Genomic DNA, 20364 nt, shown 5'->3' on the forward strand with positions numbered 1-20364 from the left:
CAACATAGTTAACATGACCTTACCCTACAAATATACTCAAACAATTAAGTAAAAGTAACGCATTATTACCTGCTTAGGCAGTGATTGCAGCATAAATGGCAACTGCTTTCTGCTTGAGAAAGAAAAATACGGGTCAATATAAAACCACGTGAACATTTATCGCCAGAACCAACACAGTTTGACAGGTACTATGTGTAAGAAACGAGGAACATTGGAGAAAATGTTTATCAAGCAGTTGGCACAACCTAGATCATCGATAAAGATACAAAATGAATTCAAGCAAACTAAAGGGCGGATGCAAAATTTGTTCTGCTCGCTATATTAAGATTGAAAAAAAAAAAAATTGACAATGAATGAACTGGTGAAATAGTAGTATACAGAGTCAGTATTCACAGCCGCTGGATATCCAACCTCGAGGCAACACTTGTGTGAAGTGAAGAAGTTAGTACTTGATCACATGGTGACGTAACCAAAGCTCATACATTACCATATGAAAGGCGTCGTGATTGACAGGTGGAGAATTCCATTGAAAATGCTTCTGGACCTGAAGCATCATAAAAAAAATAAAAAAATAAATCTTACCAACTGTCAAAGTAATTCTCTTCATGTATATGTGAAATTTATGTGTGAATGTATTTATGCAAATTATGGTCAATTATGCATAGTCATATGCTCTACACGAAAAATGCTAAGTATTAAAGGCCAAGTACGTAGACTAGGGACGAAAACACTTTTAAGAGGATACATATTTACCTTGACCAAATTATAGTGCAATGCCTCAAATTGCTCTTGCGTTATGTTCTTGAGAATCTGCTTTAGCTGATATACATCTGTCTCCTTTAGTACTACCGAGAATTTATGCCAATTTACTATGTTGTTGAAGGGCAAATCATAATAGTTCGAGAGTATCACTGCAAAGAGATTGTAAAAGCTCGATCAGAAAACTACTGAGACAACTAAATACTTGGGAGTGCATAGGCAAAAACTGCACTGGAATGTCAATATAATCAATACATAAAAGACTGAACAAAACAGTATTTACAACAGGCTCAAAATATCACCGACATTTTTCATGAACTATTCAGCCGGACATTTAATATTAGTAATATGAGTCCTACACACAAGAATTAATAATTTTAAATACTCATAGACATGAGGACTCTGAATCTAAAATATCTGTTGCTGCATGTCAAAAAGTATTTTGTTAAAATATGCAGCAGCCTCATCATTGTTCACACACATATGCAGACATATATAGAGCCAAAGCTTAGAAATCAGATATTTCAAAGGAAGGCTTTCAGAAATTGTAGTCTATATCTTGACAGTTAAACCAACAATAAAACTGAACAATAATTTCTTACCTGCTCATCAAACTGTTCAAGTAAACTCCTAAAAGGTCATATATATATATATATATATTCTTTTCTTTCGCTTACATCTGTGTTTCGGCAAGGTGTGATTGTTACAAGATTAAGTTAGACAGACATTAGGAAGCACAAGGATAATTATCTAATATGCAGCTTCTCAAGTTTCAATAACAACAAAGCTTAATATTCCAAATTGACAGTTTATGTCCATTGTCACCAGGTACATGGTAGTATTTAATTCAAATATTAAACTCATCACTGGTTGGTGCTGTGGGAAAGAAAGTGTATGAGGCTCACCAGGTATGCATCCATAATGTATAGAATCTGTTATACGAGCACTATTAACTTGAGAGCCACCAGGGCAAATGCAAAACTTCGTCCTGTAAAACCTTTTCTGATACACCAGATGTCCAGTTGCTCTGTTGATTCTATTATTTGAAATATCTAGTTCTGTGTCGTTTTCCCATACCCGAGCCAGTATGACCCTAATTTTAGAATTTCTATGCCCAGCCCAGAAACCAAGTGTTGTCCTGCAATAAATCCTCGTTTAGTTTCAAAAGATATATATGGCAGATACATGCCTGATCTGAAGAAGAAAAAAATTTGGCAATCAAAACATTACCAAAAGCTATCTGTATGCATTTGGAATTCAAGCGAGGCCATGTTTATTTTGTTGTACAAATAATATTTATATTACAACAAAGTAAAAATGTCCTCATCAGTATTACAAAATCAACTCAAGTTACATGCATATGACAATGAAATCATGGAATTTTGTAAGAAAGTATCTGAGACTTAACAAGTAAAGAGATACATAAAAGTGCTACCCTGGTGCACAAGACAGTATCTTGACTTCAATTATTGTATACAAAGGTTGACACAGATATAGCATTAGACTAAATTTTACCATCAAACTCAGAATGAACTTTACTTCACTGAGTAAAGAATGCACATTTCAAGTTGATTTGCAGACATTGATTAACACTTAACAGATTCCAGCATGTAGCTCAAGCAAGAAAAATAGGCCGTCTTGTGTTTTAGTTACTATTTTCACACCTTTCAATTTCCAGTGCATTCTCCTTTTCCTTCCAAAGATCCTCAAACACACTATTCAACACCTATTTTCCATATTTTTCATTCTAAACATTGCATTCAACACTAACTTTCACCTCAACAATTTCAAAACCCAAAACAAAACCAAAAAGACAAGCACACCCTTGGGAATTTGAGTTCGAAAATAACTGTTAAGATGAAGAAAGGGAAATTGCATTTTTTACCCCAGAAATCAATTTTATCCTGTCATTTTGCACAGCTGTAGTTTGTTCTTACAAAGTTGTAGTTGTTTGCAGTATTGCTCATATTGCATCTGAATGATAGGATCAAAACTGCAAAATACTGTAACTTATGGGACCAAAACAGTGTCACGCCAAATGACAGAAAAAAATTATAATCAAATATATATGCTGGGAGATAATGCAATTTTATCTGACAATGAAAAAGAACCTTCCATACCTTGAGATCTAACCAATTATAAAGCAGGAAAGGGCTGATTATCTTGTAGTAAATGCTACTTATCAAGTGTTTTGTATCAGAAAGGAAATCATCAGTGAGAATCTTTCACCCCTCATACTTCATTTGTCTATATAAGTTTTTAGGATCATAAAGCATGATCAGCTCTTCTTCATTGATGGACAGAAGTGCAACAAGTTAAATTCTGTGTGATGTAGAATGAAATACAAGGAACATACTGATTATCTAAGCTAAAGTATAAATAGGAAACTTTAGAAATCATATCAATGGATAAAGAAATATCAAGTTGAATACCTATTTTCCACATCATTTCCTCCAGCTGGAAGGGCAAATGGCTGAAGAATTTGTGGGAGGGCAACATCTTTGTGCGGTATAAACCCAACATCATAGCTGGGAGAACAAACAACACGAATGGAGTTTTTTACCAGATTCGGGAGTCCTTCAGTGGCTCTCACACCTACATCGTGGCAAGTAACAAAGAAATGATCTGCACCCAGTGTCCTGTTCCAATAGGGATACTTGGATATCAGGCTCTCCAAATAGTCCTTGACTATTATGGTCATATTTCCGTATGATATACCCTGCACATTTTTCCAAAAAATGCATGATTTGTAATCATTCTCTTATAGGAAGTGAAAATTATACAACTCCCCTGAAATTAAAAGAGACATAACAATAGATTTAAATGATGCAATTCCCTAATATTGCTACTCAGTTTTTCAAATTGAAGAATTCACAATTTGATAATAAAGCGGGTGACATTCTTAACAATATGTGCAAACACACAACCCCAAGGTGGCTCTACCTTTTGGCTTGTTGGCAACAAGCTTCATCTATTTTCCTCCAAGACATAGATATAATCAAAGAATCTCTCAATTTCAGTAAGTTAGTATTGAGAACAATGCTTTTCTAGATTTCCACTGAGAGTCAGCACATCAACCTTTTAATTTGTAATCATCAGATTACAGCTTTTGTTGAACCCCATATTACTGCTTTTGATATTGTGGCCTCCATGTCCTAGTGTCTATGTTGAGTCCCTTCCACATGTAGATATAATAAGATTTCCTAACTCTGGATTATAGTGTAGGTGCAGATAATATGATTAATGATGCGTAAGAATTCCTAGAGGTAGTAAGGATGGTGGACAAAAGTAATGCAAAAATAAGGGAATCATAAGCAAGCACCATCTGGCTACCATCTTTGAAGTAGGTAACAAGGTAATGGTGGAATTGATGCATGATGGGGCTCGAATTGGTCAATATTAAAAGTCGCTAACAAGAAATTATCAGCATTATAAAATTATGAAGGATGTCAATTCTAAAGTCCATGCCAAAGACTTCTGCTTGGTGTCATATATATAACTCGATATCATTCAGTGGAAAGGCCCTTTGCATCCAAGTCAAGATTTTCTAAAGGGAGACAGATAGAGAAAGATGGTGGCAAGAAGTTGATAAACATAATTAACTAACCATTTAGCAAGAAATTGATGAACATAATTAACTAACTGAAATGGTTGGCCAAAGGATTTCTTCCATGATGCAATCTCACGCCTCATCTCCAGTGCCCCCTTGTTTGTAGGTAGAAAAAGACTCTTATCTATATTACAGACTGCCCAGGCTTATACACAAAAGGCTTTATCCTGTTACAACATTTAGCATTATTTTCACTAAGTTAACATTATGACTTCCCCCTATTTTACGAAATTGATGTAGCTTACATATACACAATTTACAATACTTTTAAGGTTTGTTCAGCAGCGGAATTTATCTCTATGAAATTTTATTTGTTTTCTAATAAACCTATAAGATTTCTCTTGCTTCAATGAAACAGAGATTCATCTTTAGGAATTCCTTGGTAAAACCTGTGCCTTTTGAATTATAAATTACATTATATTCCCTAGTATAGTGCAAGGAGTTCATACTTATTTTGATGAAAATAAGAGAGACCAAATCAAGTGGCAAGACTTTCCAAAATTGAGAATTACGGGAACTTCTGATCATGTTATATTCAAAATCTTGTGTTTCACCTCTGGGGACAAGGTAAGTCAATTTACTATGCCGAGGAACGCCGGTAACGGGAGAATAGCATTGACATGTCATTGGAAAGTATGGATTTTGTGAGAGCATACCAATAGCTCAAATACTAAGTTTTTTCATCATTAACCAATCTGTTCACTTATGTTCAGAAATTAGTTAACACTAGGCACCAAAAACTCCCTCTAACAAATCATCACATTTACCTATTTTTTATTTAAAATATAAAATAAATTCTTTATTCTTTATTCAAAATATCACATCCAACTCCTAACACATACTAATAATTCAACTTCTTACTCTTTCCAAACCAACCCAAAACTCGAAAATATACCGAAATGCAATATTTTTCTTGTTATGGGGTTCATGAATTCCAGTTGTTGAGAAATAATACTATAAGCATTAGGCACAGTTCACAATTATCAATGAATTTTAAAATGATTTTGTAATTGACCATTGTGCTAGATTCAAAACAAACACTGCATATATTATTTCATAGACAACAATATTCTACAAAACCTACTTACATGAGAGATATTTAGTAAAGGGCATACATCTCATTCCAACCGATACAGCATATATTTAGTAACTCCCAATAACATCAACTAATTTTCCCATAATATTTTTAAGCAGTCATATTCATTCCCATAAAAATCAGTACTTTTAGAATTTGAAGGACCAAAAAGAATAATACTCAATTAACTTAGCGTGACAAAACAAGCTTAAATCTTGAGACTATGTACCATATTTTCACCATTTAATTTAATAGTGGTTCCAATAACAAGTGGATTCTCAAAGGTTGACAATGCCAAGAAGGCTTTTTTTCTTTTATGTTTTCAATACCATTTCTTTCACTATTCAATCTTTATTTTCCCTACAAAAACATAGCATCCACGCCCATTTTTTTCCATACAAAATTCCACATCAAACAACTATTTTATCCTAAAAACATCAAAACAAAAAATACAATAAAAATAAAAACACAAGAGAAACACACCCTTAATGATTCAAACAAAGGCCAGAATTTACTCAATCTGCAAATACACAAGCCACCATATCACTAAAACACGATTAAAATGGTATTTAAACAAAAATAAAAAATAAAAATTGAGAGGAATCTTTGTTCCTCCACAAAAAAAAAAAAATGAATAAAAATAATAAACAAGATATCTAATACAAAAAACAAGAGTTAGAAAACAGCAGTCTTAAACTAAGTGAAAGGGTTAATATAAATAAATAATAACCTGGCATGCAGGATTGCAGAATGCAAAAGGCAATTGGTGAAATTAGAGTGCTATGCTACGCCTCGGACAAAAGTTCAAGTTAAAAACAGAGAAGATAGAGACAATATTTCTGAAAAGAGCTGGATAAAAAAAGATTCACCTAGCCATACTGCCCTAGTCTGAAAATACATCAACAGTTAACAAACCTAGTATTAATCATTTTCCTCAGCCAAGAATCCATGGTGCAGATACTAGATTGAAACATCTCCCTACATCTATCTTTCATGAAAGACCATTTTATAGATGGTAACGCTTCAGAAAAGAGAAAGGACTTCAGTTGAAGGAGAGGAGACAAGGAGAAGAAACATATATGTACTGAATAAACAAAACAACGGTTAAAAAATAATAGGATGACCCTTCTTAGTAAAAAAATTCATTAACAAGGTCCCTACAAGCATGTTTCCACAGGAGAAATTTCCCAACTTCTAATTACATCGTTTGATGCTAGTGTCAGCCATCCTAACATACAATGCTTCTTTCAAGCCACACAACAGAGAGAAGTATAGGTGAAGTTGACAAAAGAACAAAAACAACCATCAAACTCAAATCATACTTTGGTCTAGGAAAACAGGCATGTAGTATCAATAATCTCATTATTACTGACACCAAATACAAGATCAAAACCAATCAATAAAAGACACACCCTTCTTCAGATCTTAACAGACAAGTAATCTCCTAAAAGGGACAAGCAACCAACAACAAAAAATTCCACCAAAATCATTTTTAAGCCTCAAAGTTGCAGAGCAATCAACACTTCAGTATCTATGGAAACTCAAAATATTATCAAAGGAAATAGCACTCAAGATTCCTAACATGGAGTATTAGGATTGAATGGTGCACGCTGCCAATTCAACAGCCATCAAATTGAACATTAAATCATTAATACTCATCAAAATTAAAACTGTCTGCATACCTTACCACGCATCTTGTGACAAGAGATTGGGATGAAGAACAAATCCGCCTGATCTGGCTCATTCGTCACGAAATTACTCTCCCTAAGATTCTGAAAGAAATATCCCTCACTCGCGTATTTCCCCGTCAGCTTCCGAGGAGTCTGGTAATACGTATTCGGATCCCCATCAGGGTAAATGTAAACCTTGAATTTACTCATCATCTCCTCGTAGTTCAATTCGAACACCTTAGATGAATGATAAACATCGTCGTCTCGTCCGTCACTCTCGACTCCACTCCTTTCCAACGCCTCCAATTTCCCCACATGATCCGCGTCGCCGCCGCGCAACACCTTCGAATTCCCGACAAGATTGAACTACAAAATTAACGAAATTGCCAAATCGAAGGCGCAGAGGGAGGGGATTATAGCAGTACCTTGGACGGAGAGCGCTGCACGGCGACGGGGGTAGGGGAGAAGGTCTGGTGGAAGGAGGAGTTGAGGGATCTGAGGGAGACGTAAATGAAGGAGACGAGGGTGAGGACGGCAAGAGTGAGGAGAGAGCCTCGAAGGGAGCAGACAGCGGCGGAGAACGGCGGCTGTGGGAGCTTCAGCGACGACATTCCCGGCGGAGGTGCGGCTGCCAAAGGAGCCGAGCCGTTGGCTCTGCGGCGTGACTAATAAATGGCTTCGGCTGCAGTTGAGCTGAGTTGAGTTACAGGCGGAGGAGATTGCCAATTGGGAACCCAAAACACATGCATTAACATCATTCATTGCTTTTACAAAAATAATAAAATAATAAAAATAAAAAAACTTCGATCTTGCTGTTTACTCAAACCTCTTGTAAAAACATTTAATAAACTAATAATAATAGATTCCCAATTCATCGTACTATGATTTGAAAGATTTGTACATCGACTCGTTTCGAAACAATAACCTTAAGTGGAGGAGACTATTCATTTTGGATGGATTCACTGCAATGAAAGTGAAAACTTATTTGGCCACGCATAGTGATACTAATACGACCATACTATCTTTGAATGATGTGCCTAAAACTAATCCACAGTTTTTTTTACTATAGCCCAATAGATAACATGTTTTAACAAAATCCTATCGTCTTCCCAAATCGAAAGTGGTGTCGGAACATATCAATTACGGTCGTTACTTTGATCGAATTTGAAAATCATGACCAACAACGCTCACATGCATTTGTACCAATGTTTACAAATGCTAACACTACCTAAACTTACAGTGTGCCGCGAACTACGATTTATGCTCCGGGGCCTATGCTCAACGACGAGTCATTTGTACAGTCCACTCCTCAACAGGGGATCTCTTGGCCATACAGCAATATTCCCGAAGGCGCACCCTACTTTCAACAACCACAGGTGGCTCTAGAACCGCCACAATGAAACCTACAGCCAGCCTTCAGTACAACCGGGGCAAGAATATTCGGATGCAGTGCAAATGGCACAGGATGCTGCACGTCAATACTTTAGTAACCAAGGCCAAGGGCCACACGATCTTGCATACTGGAGCCCTTTTCCAGAAAGGGTAGAAATTGCAATTATTCATTGTCTTGGCAAGTTAGGATTATTGAGTCTTTCATATTTTTTGGAGAAGAAAGTCAATAGTTTTTTGAATATGTGGTCAGATTTACAATTCTAGTTAGAGAAATTATCTTTTAACGAGTTTTACAAATTACAATTATTTTCATTAACTCTTACAAAAACCGCCTTTATATGATACTCGTCCCTTCGCACTGATTCCATGCAAAATTGAACATAAATAGAGCAAGAATTCCACGACATATTTTACAGTCTCATACCGGAAACTACGTTTATATATTAATGAAAACAAAATAAGAAATTTGGGAATAAGCCATGTCCTTTATTGAAAAATTCAGACGGACTAAGGTTCGATGTCCAGTGATCATTAGTGAATTCGAACTCGCTAATATTGAAATTAGAAACATGTTGACATATCTTAGAGATCTAAACGTACTGCTCACCAAGCTCAAAATTTAATACAATTGACAGTCAAGACAGTACACCTAGAACGCTTTTCCATAAAGAAAAGATTAGAGGCAAACAAGTCAAATTCCAAATTGTTGTAAATAATGTGGAGGTACGATAGATGGGTATGAACTCCCAAACGTTATTGAGGAGACCACAACAGAACTAGTGTCCGAAAAGTCTTATATTTGCGTCATTCTCAAGCCTCCAAAGGGTAAACACATACCCAATTTACATAAGGAAGATTGTTTGTTCGATGTTACCTAAGCCGATGTAGTTTCAATGAATTATTAAAAGGCGGTCAAATTCGTATTCCTAAGGGCTAAAAATTGGCCTTGCCTCAGGAGATCAAAAGGCAAATATAATGCAAATGACACAATTCATTTCGATATGTCACTGCAAATTGTTTTCATTAAAACGATCATACAAAAATCCTTAAAGAACGAGAGTCGCAAATTCGTCAGTATGAAAATGGATAATGAACCTTTCCCTAAGTTCAAATTTTCATCATAACATTACGACCGACCTCACCATAGGGACGATAGAGCTCCTCGATGACGATCTCCATACAGGTATGACAAAGGCAATGCGATAATTGAAAATGTTGATAATTCAGATCTATCGCCAGGCCAACAAGATGGCCTCGTATGAGACGAACAAAAACACTTTAGCAGTTGGACATCTCCTTAAAAAATTATTGAGAATCCCATCGGATGATTTCACTCGACACCAAACCAACCAATGGTTTTCAGAAACAAAGGTTTGTGTTGGTTAAAATTTTATGGCCAAATGTATAGCACGACACGATGATTAGACATCTAATCAAATGCATCAGTCGGACTACATCCACTACAAAAAAAATATCAATTTTGTAATGAGATTTTTTCGTTCTTAAATCCACTTTTTTCGTTACTAATGATATTAGAGACGGAATTAGTGATGGAATTATGTTAGCTACGTGAACTTTAGGAACGGAATTCCGTTACAAATATACTATTTTTTTTGTAGTGTCAGGAACACATGGATGCAACTGCACAACCTAAGTCGTGAAATGTCAAAAATATCATCCACCAAGTTAAGGATATGATTCATTTTGGTCATTACATCCCCTCTACTATCTATAACAAATTAATATTTTGGGATAAAGATAAAGTTAAGATGGTGAAAGTAAATCCGACATCTCTCTAACATACACCAAACCATATGAATCGGCACTATACTTAAAAAATCATAGAACTGGTTACAATCATAGCCTCTATGGGAACAAAATCTTGAGATTTGTGTTGACTTACATTTTAAGAATTTCAGACAATATGCACGGCCCGATATAGTGCAGACTCCAATAACTAAAAACTAATATAATATATCGATAGCAATTCAGAACTCGTATAATGGCCGGAGAATACTTTCACATCATATCTTGAGCCGAGACCTGAATTGCTACATCCCAAACCGAGGTCATGAATTCATCATCAATCAATGGTCTGACGATAATCCCATTGTTACCAGATTGTAAGAATTGAAACCATTATTTAAATTATTTAAACTCGATTTTAATATATTATGGGTACAAACTAAAATCGGTTTATTTAGATCTCATTGTTGCAAAATACTATTATATGTCATAAATTAATGATACTCTTCGTCCGAGTCATATGTAACTATTATATTTTGTCTATGCAACTCAACATATTTGGTTTTTTTTTTTTTTTTAAGTTAAAGTAACTTTTAGTTTAATAAAAAATACACATATTTTACACAATATTACAAATAATGTCACTAAAAAGTAAATAGAATACTATTGCCTATAAAATACTAATATATATAAATCTGCGTACAAAAGTCGAATGAATACATCTAACTGCGACCGAAGGAGTGATAAAATTGTCAAACATGTTTGCACCTCTCATTTTGCAACATGTACATGAAAATGCCGCCGGCAACAGAAACATTAACACTCTCGAACTCTCCGGCCATCGGAATTGCCACAAGCTCGCAAACCTTCCGGCTATGGTCGGACAACCCGCCTCCTTCGCTTCCCAACACCAAGCACACACCCCTCTCCGCCACTGAATCTGCAAACTCTTTACACAGCCTCATCACCGGATACCGACAATCGTCAGTTGCAGGATGTCCTGCCAACATCTTCATTTGAAATTCTTGTCCAAGAGTTTCCACGTGTGTCCAACTGCCCGAAACTATTGGCATCTGAAAGCAAGCCCCCCGACTAGCTCGCAGGGCTTTGTCATTGAATGGATCACAACAGCCGGGCAGCTGAAACACCCCATCCTGTCGAACCAAAGGAATATTATATGCAATCATACATTAACCTAATAAATTCCATCTTATGCAGATCTATGATGGGAATCGAAGTTAGTTAGTCTTACCCATCCGAATGCCTTGGCAGATCTAATTAGTGTGCCGAGGTTGCCAGGATCCTGCCAAAAAATCTGCGTGAGTTTGGTGCCGTTGTATATAGTTTTATTGACTTAAGCAAGCTCGTGTGGTAAGTTTTGAACATTTGCTCAGACATTAATAGAAATCTGCATTAAGAGAACATTGTTCCTAATATAAAGCATTAGCTTTTCAGGATCAGATGGCAAAATCACACATTTAGTTCCAGAAGAATTGTCGATTACTGTTTTAGTTCCACAAGAAGGCAATTACAGGAAGAGACAACTTTTGATGATATTCATCCCATAGATTTCAGAGCCGAAAATTTTGATGGGAACAAAATCATTTCTTTTTTTTTGGACTAAATTGCATAAAATTCACATGTTTCGCAGCAAAATCCCCCGTACTTTCAAAATTGCGTCAAACTCCCTCGTGGTTTTATAAATTATACACGCGCTCAAACTGCTAATGAATTTCAGAATACTCATTTCTAAACTCCTAAAGTTATAAATATATTCAGTTATCTTATATTTAGCCTTAAAAAATAGTAAAAAACTTTTAAAATAAGATATTAATAACTATTTTTTAGTATATTTACTGTCTCTTGAAGTTAAATAATAAGAATAATGACTACATTTGTAATTTCAAATGTTTAGAAATGAAGATTCTCAAACTTATTCACATTTTGGGCGGGTGCAGGTCAAACAACGCTAAATAAGGAGGGTCGAAGGGTTAGACGCAGAGCTTATGAAACCACAAGGGAGTTTGACGCAATTTTAAAAGTAAGCGGGATTTTGTGCAATTTCATGAAACCACGTGTGGGTTTTGTGCAATTTAACCTATTTTTTTATTTTTTATGTGTATTAAATTAAAGAAGGGCTGCAGGTATAACTCAATATTCATCCTATTCAATCACAACAACATTAAAAATTAGAAAAGCTGCAGCTAACTGTATACTAAAATTTAAAATCAACTATATTGTCGACTAAAACAGAGATAAGCACTTCTTATAGTAAACTCTAAGTTAATATGGTTTGTGTATCGACACTATGAATAAAGCTGAGTTGTGTGTTATTTTTGTCTTTCCCTAAACTTTGATGTGAGTCTAAGTTTCAAACACGGAAGTCTTCTTCATCTGTGTATATGGTCAGAAGATCTAGATGTGTTTAATTTAAGAATACCTGGATCCCATCAAGAACAAGAATTCGGTGAGGGAATGGAAACAACCTACGAAAATCTTTCTGATCCAAGCTGTTTCCAATGTCGCAAAATGTCGAAGGAATTTTCAACAAGGCAATCACTTCAACCGAGTCAGTGGATAGAACACCAGAGATTTTACTGATCACCTCTGAACTAACATGAACCACACGAGCAGCATTCTTAGTTATTTCTTCAGGGATCTGACTGTTTTCGAGCACGAACAAGCAGTCAATTGTAGGCCTCTGTGACTGGGCTTTATCAAAGCTGGCTATTTCCCTGCACATATGTAATTATGTAAAGCTTCTCATCTAAACCGATTTTTTTTTCTTTTTATGGATTAGTTTGCATGTATGTAAATAGACAAAATTTGGGAAAGAAAACAGTATTACATTGTGAACATTGACTGATTAAAACAGATCCCCAATTGAGCTTGAGCAGTTAAGTTACGTAACTTACGTTAAAATGCATGTATAAATTGCATGATTATGTCTCAATTCAGCAACATATTTTAAACTTTTGTACATTAACATTGACATCTCAAGCTCGACTTGATTATCACTAACAAGCTACTTCACCAAAACTTAAAAACCTGTCAATGACCACATAATTCCAGCTACTTTCTAGATAAAACAAACAACAAGATTGGTTCAGCAATAGTAATAAGAACCATGGGACTGACAAACTAGAAGGTTGAGAATCTTATTGTTGCTACAAGTGACTTCGACCAGTCTTAACAATGATTCTTATGCCGTTTCTATTCTCTGAAATAATCCCTCAATATTGTTAGGTTTCAGCACTTAGTATTCAAGGGTATCAGGGATAATCTACAGAGTCCAAATCTTACTAAAGGATAAATGTGGGATTCGAAAAGCTTATAGGGATGAAAGCCAAACTTCATGCACCAGTACTTTGCTTACCGACACACTATGGATTACTTCCAATTTTCTTTAACTAACAACTAAATGTGGATTTTAAAACATTTTTTACTATTTAATTCATCCCCTTCTAATTAATTCTATAAACTCCTAATGTATGTTTTGCAACAAAACCTAAATCAGGCCAATGCCCTAATGTTTCACCAACATATATAGACCCTGAAAAAGCACTCAGAATAATCTCCAATGTCAAGACATTTCCACAAACACATGGCCTGCACAACTCCAACAATGAGCACCAACTACAAAACCCGACATTAGAACAAACGAAAACGGAATATATGAGTTGCGTTTAAATCTTTAACATTGCAAGAACATACATCGAAAGCAAAATTTAACCAACGTTAACAACAACAATATCAACAACGATTATTAAAGGAAAGAAGTACCTAATCGGCGTGGTGCCGACAACAAGCACGGAGCTGTGGGAATGGCGATACGAGGAGCTCTGCCGAAGCTTGACACAGTGTTTGACAAATGGATTTGATGTGCTTGTAATGGCTTTCACATTTGGAGGTAAAAGGACAGCCTTTTTGGACACAATTTTGCATTGATTGTCGTCATAAGCTTCTGAACTATGATATGGCTTTTTGGTTTCAATCCTGAGGCGAAGAAACGTCGGATTAGACTGCAAATTTGGAAAATCAGATGTGGAGGTTGGTGATGGTGAAATCAAGGAGAATTTGTTAACACATTGCATCCTTCTACTTCAATTTTGTTTCCGTCCGACTGTCTGGAGACAGGATTTCTAGCGAGGACAAGCGCCCAAATTCGTAATTATAATAGGGAAAATTACGAATATTTAGCTTCATTTTTTTTAAAAAATAATTGTTCTTCTTTTACAATTTTTATTTAGATTCGTTCCGATTTGTCTTTTTTATTTTTAAAATATAATTATATATTTTAATTATTTTTCAAATTTAATTACATTACTTAATTATTTTTATTACTAAACTTTTTATTTACTTATTAATTATACTACAATAATTTAAATAAGATAGAAAAAGTATTTTTTATTATAATAATTTTTATTATTAAAATATAGTTTTTTCTTATTGCGGGTCTATTTGTTTTTTATATTATTCATTTTAATTTAAAATATTAAATTTATCACATTATTAACAAATCAATATTTAATTATTATCCTCTGTTCAATACTTATTTATAACAAATATCACTAACTTTATTACATTCTTTCTCTTTATTTATTTTAGTTTCTAACTAAATTTTCAAAAATATTCCCAATTATTATATTCATTTTTTTTAAACTCTCAAGTGTGCTAATTTTAATGAATTAAGGGAATAATAGTTTTATTATAATTAAAATAATTATACATTAGTTTTAAAATATTTTTTATTTTTATATAAATTATAAAATATTAAAGTACAATTAGATAAATAGTACAATTAATAAAAAATATGACTATCTTATTTTAGAAGAGACAAAAATAAAAATAAAATAAATATCTTATTTTGAAACAGAAAAAAATATAAAAGTGTGTTTGTTTTTGGATTTTAGTTTTTGTCGTTTGGATTTTTAATAGTAAAAAAATTGAATTTAAATATTTGTTTAACGTGATATAAAAGTTGGTGTAATATTTTGAATATATAAAAAGAAAAATAATTGTTTGATTTGATATTTTTGAAGAAAATCTGAATAATAAAAATATGTGCTAAAACTCATAACAGAACAAGAGTTTTTTAAAAAATTATATTAAAATAAAATTATTAAAAAGAAAGATTAATTTCAAGAAATTAAAATAGCAAAATAACTAAATTAATTTAAAAAAAAAAACAGTATTATTTTTATCATATACTTGTAAAAATGAAACATTTTGTTTGGATACCAAAATTTAAATAGTATAGATTAGTTATTTAGATAATGAAAATGAATTATTTAATCATTAAAAGAAATCTAAAATATGTTTATAAATATTTTAACATTATATCGCAATAAAATATATATAATATGAATATCAGAATAAAATTTTATATGATACAAATAAATAAAAAAATATATTTATTTGTTTATCATTACCATAAATTAATTTTATAAAAAAGTAGAACTTTGAAAGCTAAATAAAAATATTTATTAATTGAGAAAAGATAAAAATAAAATAGTTTGAATGAGTCTTGCGTCTACGAAGTTATAAATTTAATTAAATTAATTTATATTCATTAAATATATTTAAAATTTATAAATTTACAAAAATAAAAATGAAATTATTTTTATGGGACGGATAAAAAAAAATCATATATGACAGAACAAAAGAAATATAAAATGTTTTAAAAATTATTATGGTGGATTATTATTATTATTATTTTTTCACCATCAAATAAACAAGCGTTAATCATAAGTAAAAAGAACCTTAATTTTGAAATGATAGAAGATTTATCTATGTTTTTCTTTAAGTGTTTGAAATTAATTTGAAAAAAAAGTGTTGATTTGAATTTTTTAAAATATTATTGACATAATATTTTATAAAATATACTCTCTCATTCTCATATCTATCTATCCGTTTTTTTTTACAAAATTTTAGAAATATTAGTATTATATTTATATATAAGTAGAAATAATGATATAAATTTAACGAAATTTGTGTAATATACGGTGAATTAGAATAATATTTGTAATGTTAGATACATAGTACAACTACTTACAAAATAAAATAGATATTTTGTTATTCGACATACCAAAATGGATTGATCGTCAAGGGACATATAGAGCAGTATAATTTTATTAAAAATCATACATATTAAATAATAGTAATTTTTATTTAAATTAAAAAAAAAAAACACACACACACCTTCATAAAATACATAGTCATATTTGATGGTCTCAAAACAAATTTTTTTTTCTTTTTATGAAAAATTTCTATATATATTTTTTTTAAAAAATTAATATATTATATATATTTATTATTTTTATATTAACTATATAATTTTCTATATTTATATAATAAATATCTTTTTAACTATTTCACAAAATAGATATAAATACTTGAATATATCAATTTTAAGTAATAAAAGTGTTGGATTGAGGAGACGAAAATAATGCTCAAAGGAACACAGGGGAGTTGAGCAAAAGGAACATAGGAGAGTTGAGCAGCCCGAAAAAGGGCGATCATGTAGATCAGGGGCCAAGTTTATTACAAGGAAGATATTATAGTTCTCAAGCGAAAATGAGAGATTAATGAAGGTAATCGATGAACGATGAAACTAAAAAAAAATGACAAATAAAAATAATGGCGTACATTACTTAACGAATAATAATGAAACAAAAAGACAACACCAAACATATCAAATAACACACAAATTGAATGAAACTTTCCATGTTCTTACATCTCTTTCGTTTTTCTATGTTTTTATTCAATATTGCTTGCATTCTGTTGTAAATTTATGCATTTTTTATTTTTCTTTTCATGTTTTCTAATCTATAATTCAAGTATGATTCATTTCACTGTTTGTTTTTAATCGAATTCTTGTTTTACCCCATTTTATTTACTAATCCGTTTCATACGAAAAGCTCAATTGTTGTTTATTCCCATCAATTTGATATATTCTTTTTTGGTGCAGCAATGTAAAAAAGAAAAAGAAAAAGAAACTTTTTTTTTTTTTTTTGACAAGAATATTGTTCTTGAAATTGAAAAAATTTAGCATAATTATATTCTTTTATTATTTTTTTACTAAAAAAATTGAATATAAGTGGCAAATTATTAAAAATGCATAATTATTTTATTTTATTTTATTTTATTTTTAATTGAAAAAAATATATTCAAAAATTAACACGTAAAAAGTAATAGTTATTAGAACTACTTAGTATAATATAAATACTATGATATTATACATATATTTACAATATTTATTTTATATATGTATTTTTTGATAAAATAATCCCCAAAGACGACCCAAGAATTTTGAGCTTTGTGAGTAGGCCCAAGTGGCCCATGTCCAAAATTGGCCTTAATATAATAGTATTATTTTTCATTTAAGGTTCTCCTATCTAAATAACATATATATATATATATATATACTTTTTTATTTATAATATATATGATTTCAATTTAATAACTAGTTTATTATCACTTTTATTTTTATGTACCAAAATAGCTTCACATTATATATAATTCCAAGAGTTATTTATATTTACATCTTACACAAATCAGCACACCAATACAATATTGTTATTATTATTATTATTTTTACTAAATAATTATTTATAACTATTTAGGGTAGGACACATGAAGATTTAAGAACAAAGATAATGATGAGTAATAAGAGGGTGGGGTGGGGTGGGGTGGGGTGGATGGCGTGGGGTATGTAATATTGTGTGTTAGCAAACACAGAAAATGCCAAATGGAGTGACGACGATGATGATCCTTCCATATGCATTTTTCTCGTTTTAGGACATACACTCATTGTCAGAGGACACAATATATATATATATATATAGAGAGAGAGAGAGAGAGAGATGTATCTATCTCTACTAACAAACCAAACAAAACCCTAATATGCATGTCTCTCCCACATTTAACGAACTTCTATTAATATCGACGTATTTTTTATGTGACTATAAATGAAATGAATTTGTGAACTCTATTCACGCCAAATTTGATCGTATCTCGATTACGATAGATTTAATCGTGCATTTGGTTAGACCGAGAGGGAAAAAAATCGTGAATTTGGCATAATCGAGGAAAGAATGAAATTTAACAAAAAAAAAAAAAAAAAAAGAAAAGCCGGAAGTGTGTCTAGTATGCTATATAGTCTCCCGCCATTTTATATGTATTCATTTTGTTACGTAAATTAAGAAATATTAATATTTTATGTAAAATCAGAATGAATCGAATAAAATACTTATGATAGTACATGCATAAATGGTTAAATAAAATAGTCGTACTTTTGTAATAGTGTGAGGTATAAAGATATTTTATTGTTTATGTAGATACTTATAAAATTAAAAATTACATCTTTTCTCAATTCTAATTTAATGTATTTTATTTTATTTTATTTGGTCATTTTTACTTAAAAATATCTATTTTTTATAATGCAAAAATAACCAATATATTAATATCAAAATATTTACCACATTTGTACTTACAAAGGTAAAAATGTCAAAATCATTTTAATTATTATACACTTCAATCAAACAATAAACCACTATTCCCTCCGTTCCGGCTACCGTGTTATATTTATTGTAGATACGAAAATTTAAAGAATAGTATAATTAGTAAATAATTAAGAATTTATTAGTGAAATAATTACAGCATAATAAAAATAATTTTTGATTAAGATTAAGATAATTAATTAGTCCAATTAAATTAAAAAATAATATTAAAATGTATAATTTTTTTTTTCAAAAAAAAAAATGATAAGATAAATGAGACAGACGGAAATGAAAGGATAGGGCCTGTTTAATTTATAAAAAACAAAATGATACATTTAAAGTATGATATATTACCACTTAATTATTATGGTATGATTTTCTTTTTCAATTAACTAATATTCATAGATTTTTTTATTAGTAAACAATGTTAATAAAAATTAAATTAAATAAAATATTACTCTCCGTCATCTAAATTTATGCCTACATTTTTTTAATTGTCAATAAAAAAAGATTCTTGTTTACTATTAGTAAAAAATATCAATTTTTTATTTTTTTTACTATAAATTTTTTTTTTAATCATTGGTTTTTTAAAAAAAAAATAAAAAATTCATGCCCAGTTAAATGAACATCATTTTTTATTACGACAAAAGTAGTATTTAGTGTAAAAATACAATACAAGTTTTACGATAGTTAATAAACTAGATAACTATTGTTTAAAAAATAATATTGTAATTTATAAAATTGTAAAATAAATTATAAAAGTTTTGTTAAAAAATATATTTACATTAATAATTTTTTATTTTGTAATCTTGACAACTTAAAGTAGATGATGGTTAGAGTATTGATCGGATCAAATAAGAACCATAGCATGAAACAACTGGCGTGAAGTAATCAATATTTCATTATGTGTTATTTAGGCAAATTGGTTGGGTGAGTTATAATTCCTCCGTCCACCTTTTCATTTCTGTCCGTTCCATTTATTTTGTCAATTTTTTTTGGAAAATAATTATATACTTTAATCTTATTTTTAAAAATTAATTTATAATTTTTTTTAATTTTAATTATACAAATAAATTTTTTTAATCTTAATTTTAATCCATAATTATTTTTATACGATAATTATTTTTACTAATACATTTTTAATTATTTACTAATTATACCCCTACTAAATTCCCGTGTCTACAGTAACGCAGACAAAATATTCAGGAGGGAAGGAGTACATTGCATTGGCATAAACATATATTGTGCTATACAAAATTATATAATGTGTTATAATATATATTGTATTAATATTTATTGTTTGGGTTATATATTGTGTTGTACTAAATAATTTGCTTATTGTATTATTGTGTTGAAATTAAAATATATTATACTATATGTAATTGTATAATATGCTATCAATATATATATATTATAAATTATATTAATATGTATTACTTTCTAAATAAACATGTAATCATTGAATCAAATCAGCAAGTGTTATGTATAATTATATAATATGCTATAAATATATGTTTTATACATATATCTATATATATATTAATATGTGCTATCTGTTTTTTTAAATATATATTTATCGGTCCAACACTATACTGATTTAACCCGTAACTA

General features: G+C 31.2%; 2 protein-coding genes across 2 annotated transcripts; both read right to left on the reverse strand.

Moving 5' to 3' along the window:
- Positions 1 to 257: 257 nt before the first annotated feature.
- LOC127248887 (probable glycosyltransferase At5g03795) lies at positions 258 to 7859 on the reverse strand. The gene is made up of 6 exons (XM_051271439.1): positions 7540 to 7859; positions 7127 to 7456; positions 3192 to 3478; positions 1665 to 1897; positions 754 to 911; positions 258 to 544 (listed from the first exon to the last, which is right to left on the reverse strand). The coding sequence occupies exons 1-6, from the start codon at positions 7723 to 7725 to the stop codon at positions 443 to 445; spliced, it is 1296 nt and encodes a 431-aa protein (XP_051127396.1). The 5' UTR covers positions 7726 to 7859; the 3' UTR covers positions 258 to 442.
- Positions 7860 to 10893: 3034 nt separating this feature from the next.
- LOC127248693 (uncharacterized) lies at positions 10894 to 14377 on the reverse strand. The gene is made up of 4 exons (XM_051271170.1): positions 14036 to 14377; positions 12693 to 12987; positions 11505 to 11555; positions 10894 to 11406 (listed from the first exon to the last, which is right to left on the reverse strand). Exons 1-4 carry the CDS (start codon positions 14344 to 14346, stop codon positions 11005 to 11007), a joined length of 1059 nt encoding a protein of 352 aa, XP_051127127.1. The 5' UTR covers positions 14347 to 14377; the 3' UTR covers positions 10894 to 11004.
- Between the last annotated feature and the right edge of the window lie 5987 nt (positions 14378 to 20364).

Source organism: Andrographis paniculata, unplaced genomic scaffold (assembly GCF_009805555.1).
Source record: "Andrographis paniculata isolate CXL003 unplaced genomic scaffold, ASM980555v1 Contig34END, whole genome shotgun sequence".
Taxonomy (NCBI): Eukaryota; Viridiplantae; Streptophyta; class Magnoliopsida; order Lamiales; family Acanthaceae; genus Andrographis; species Andrographis paniculata.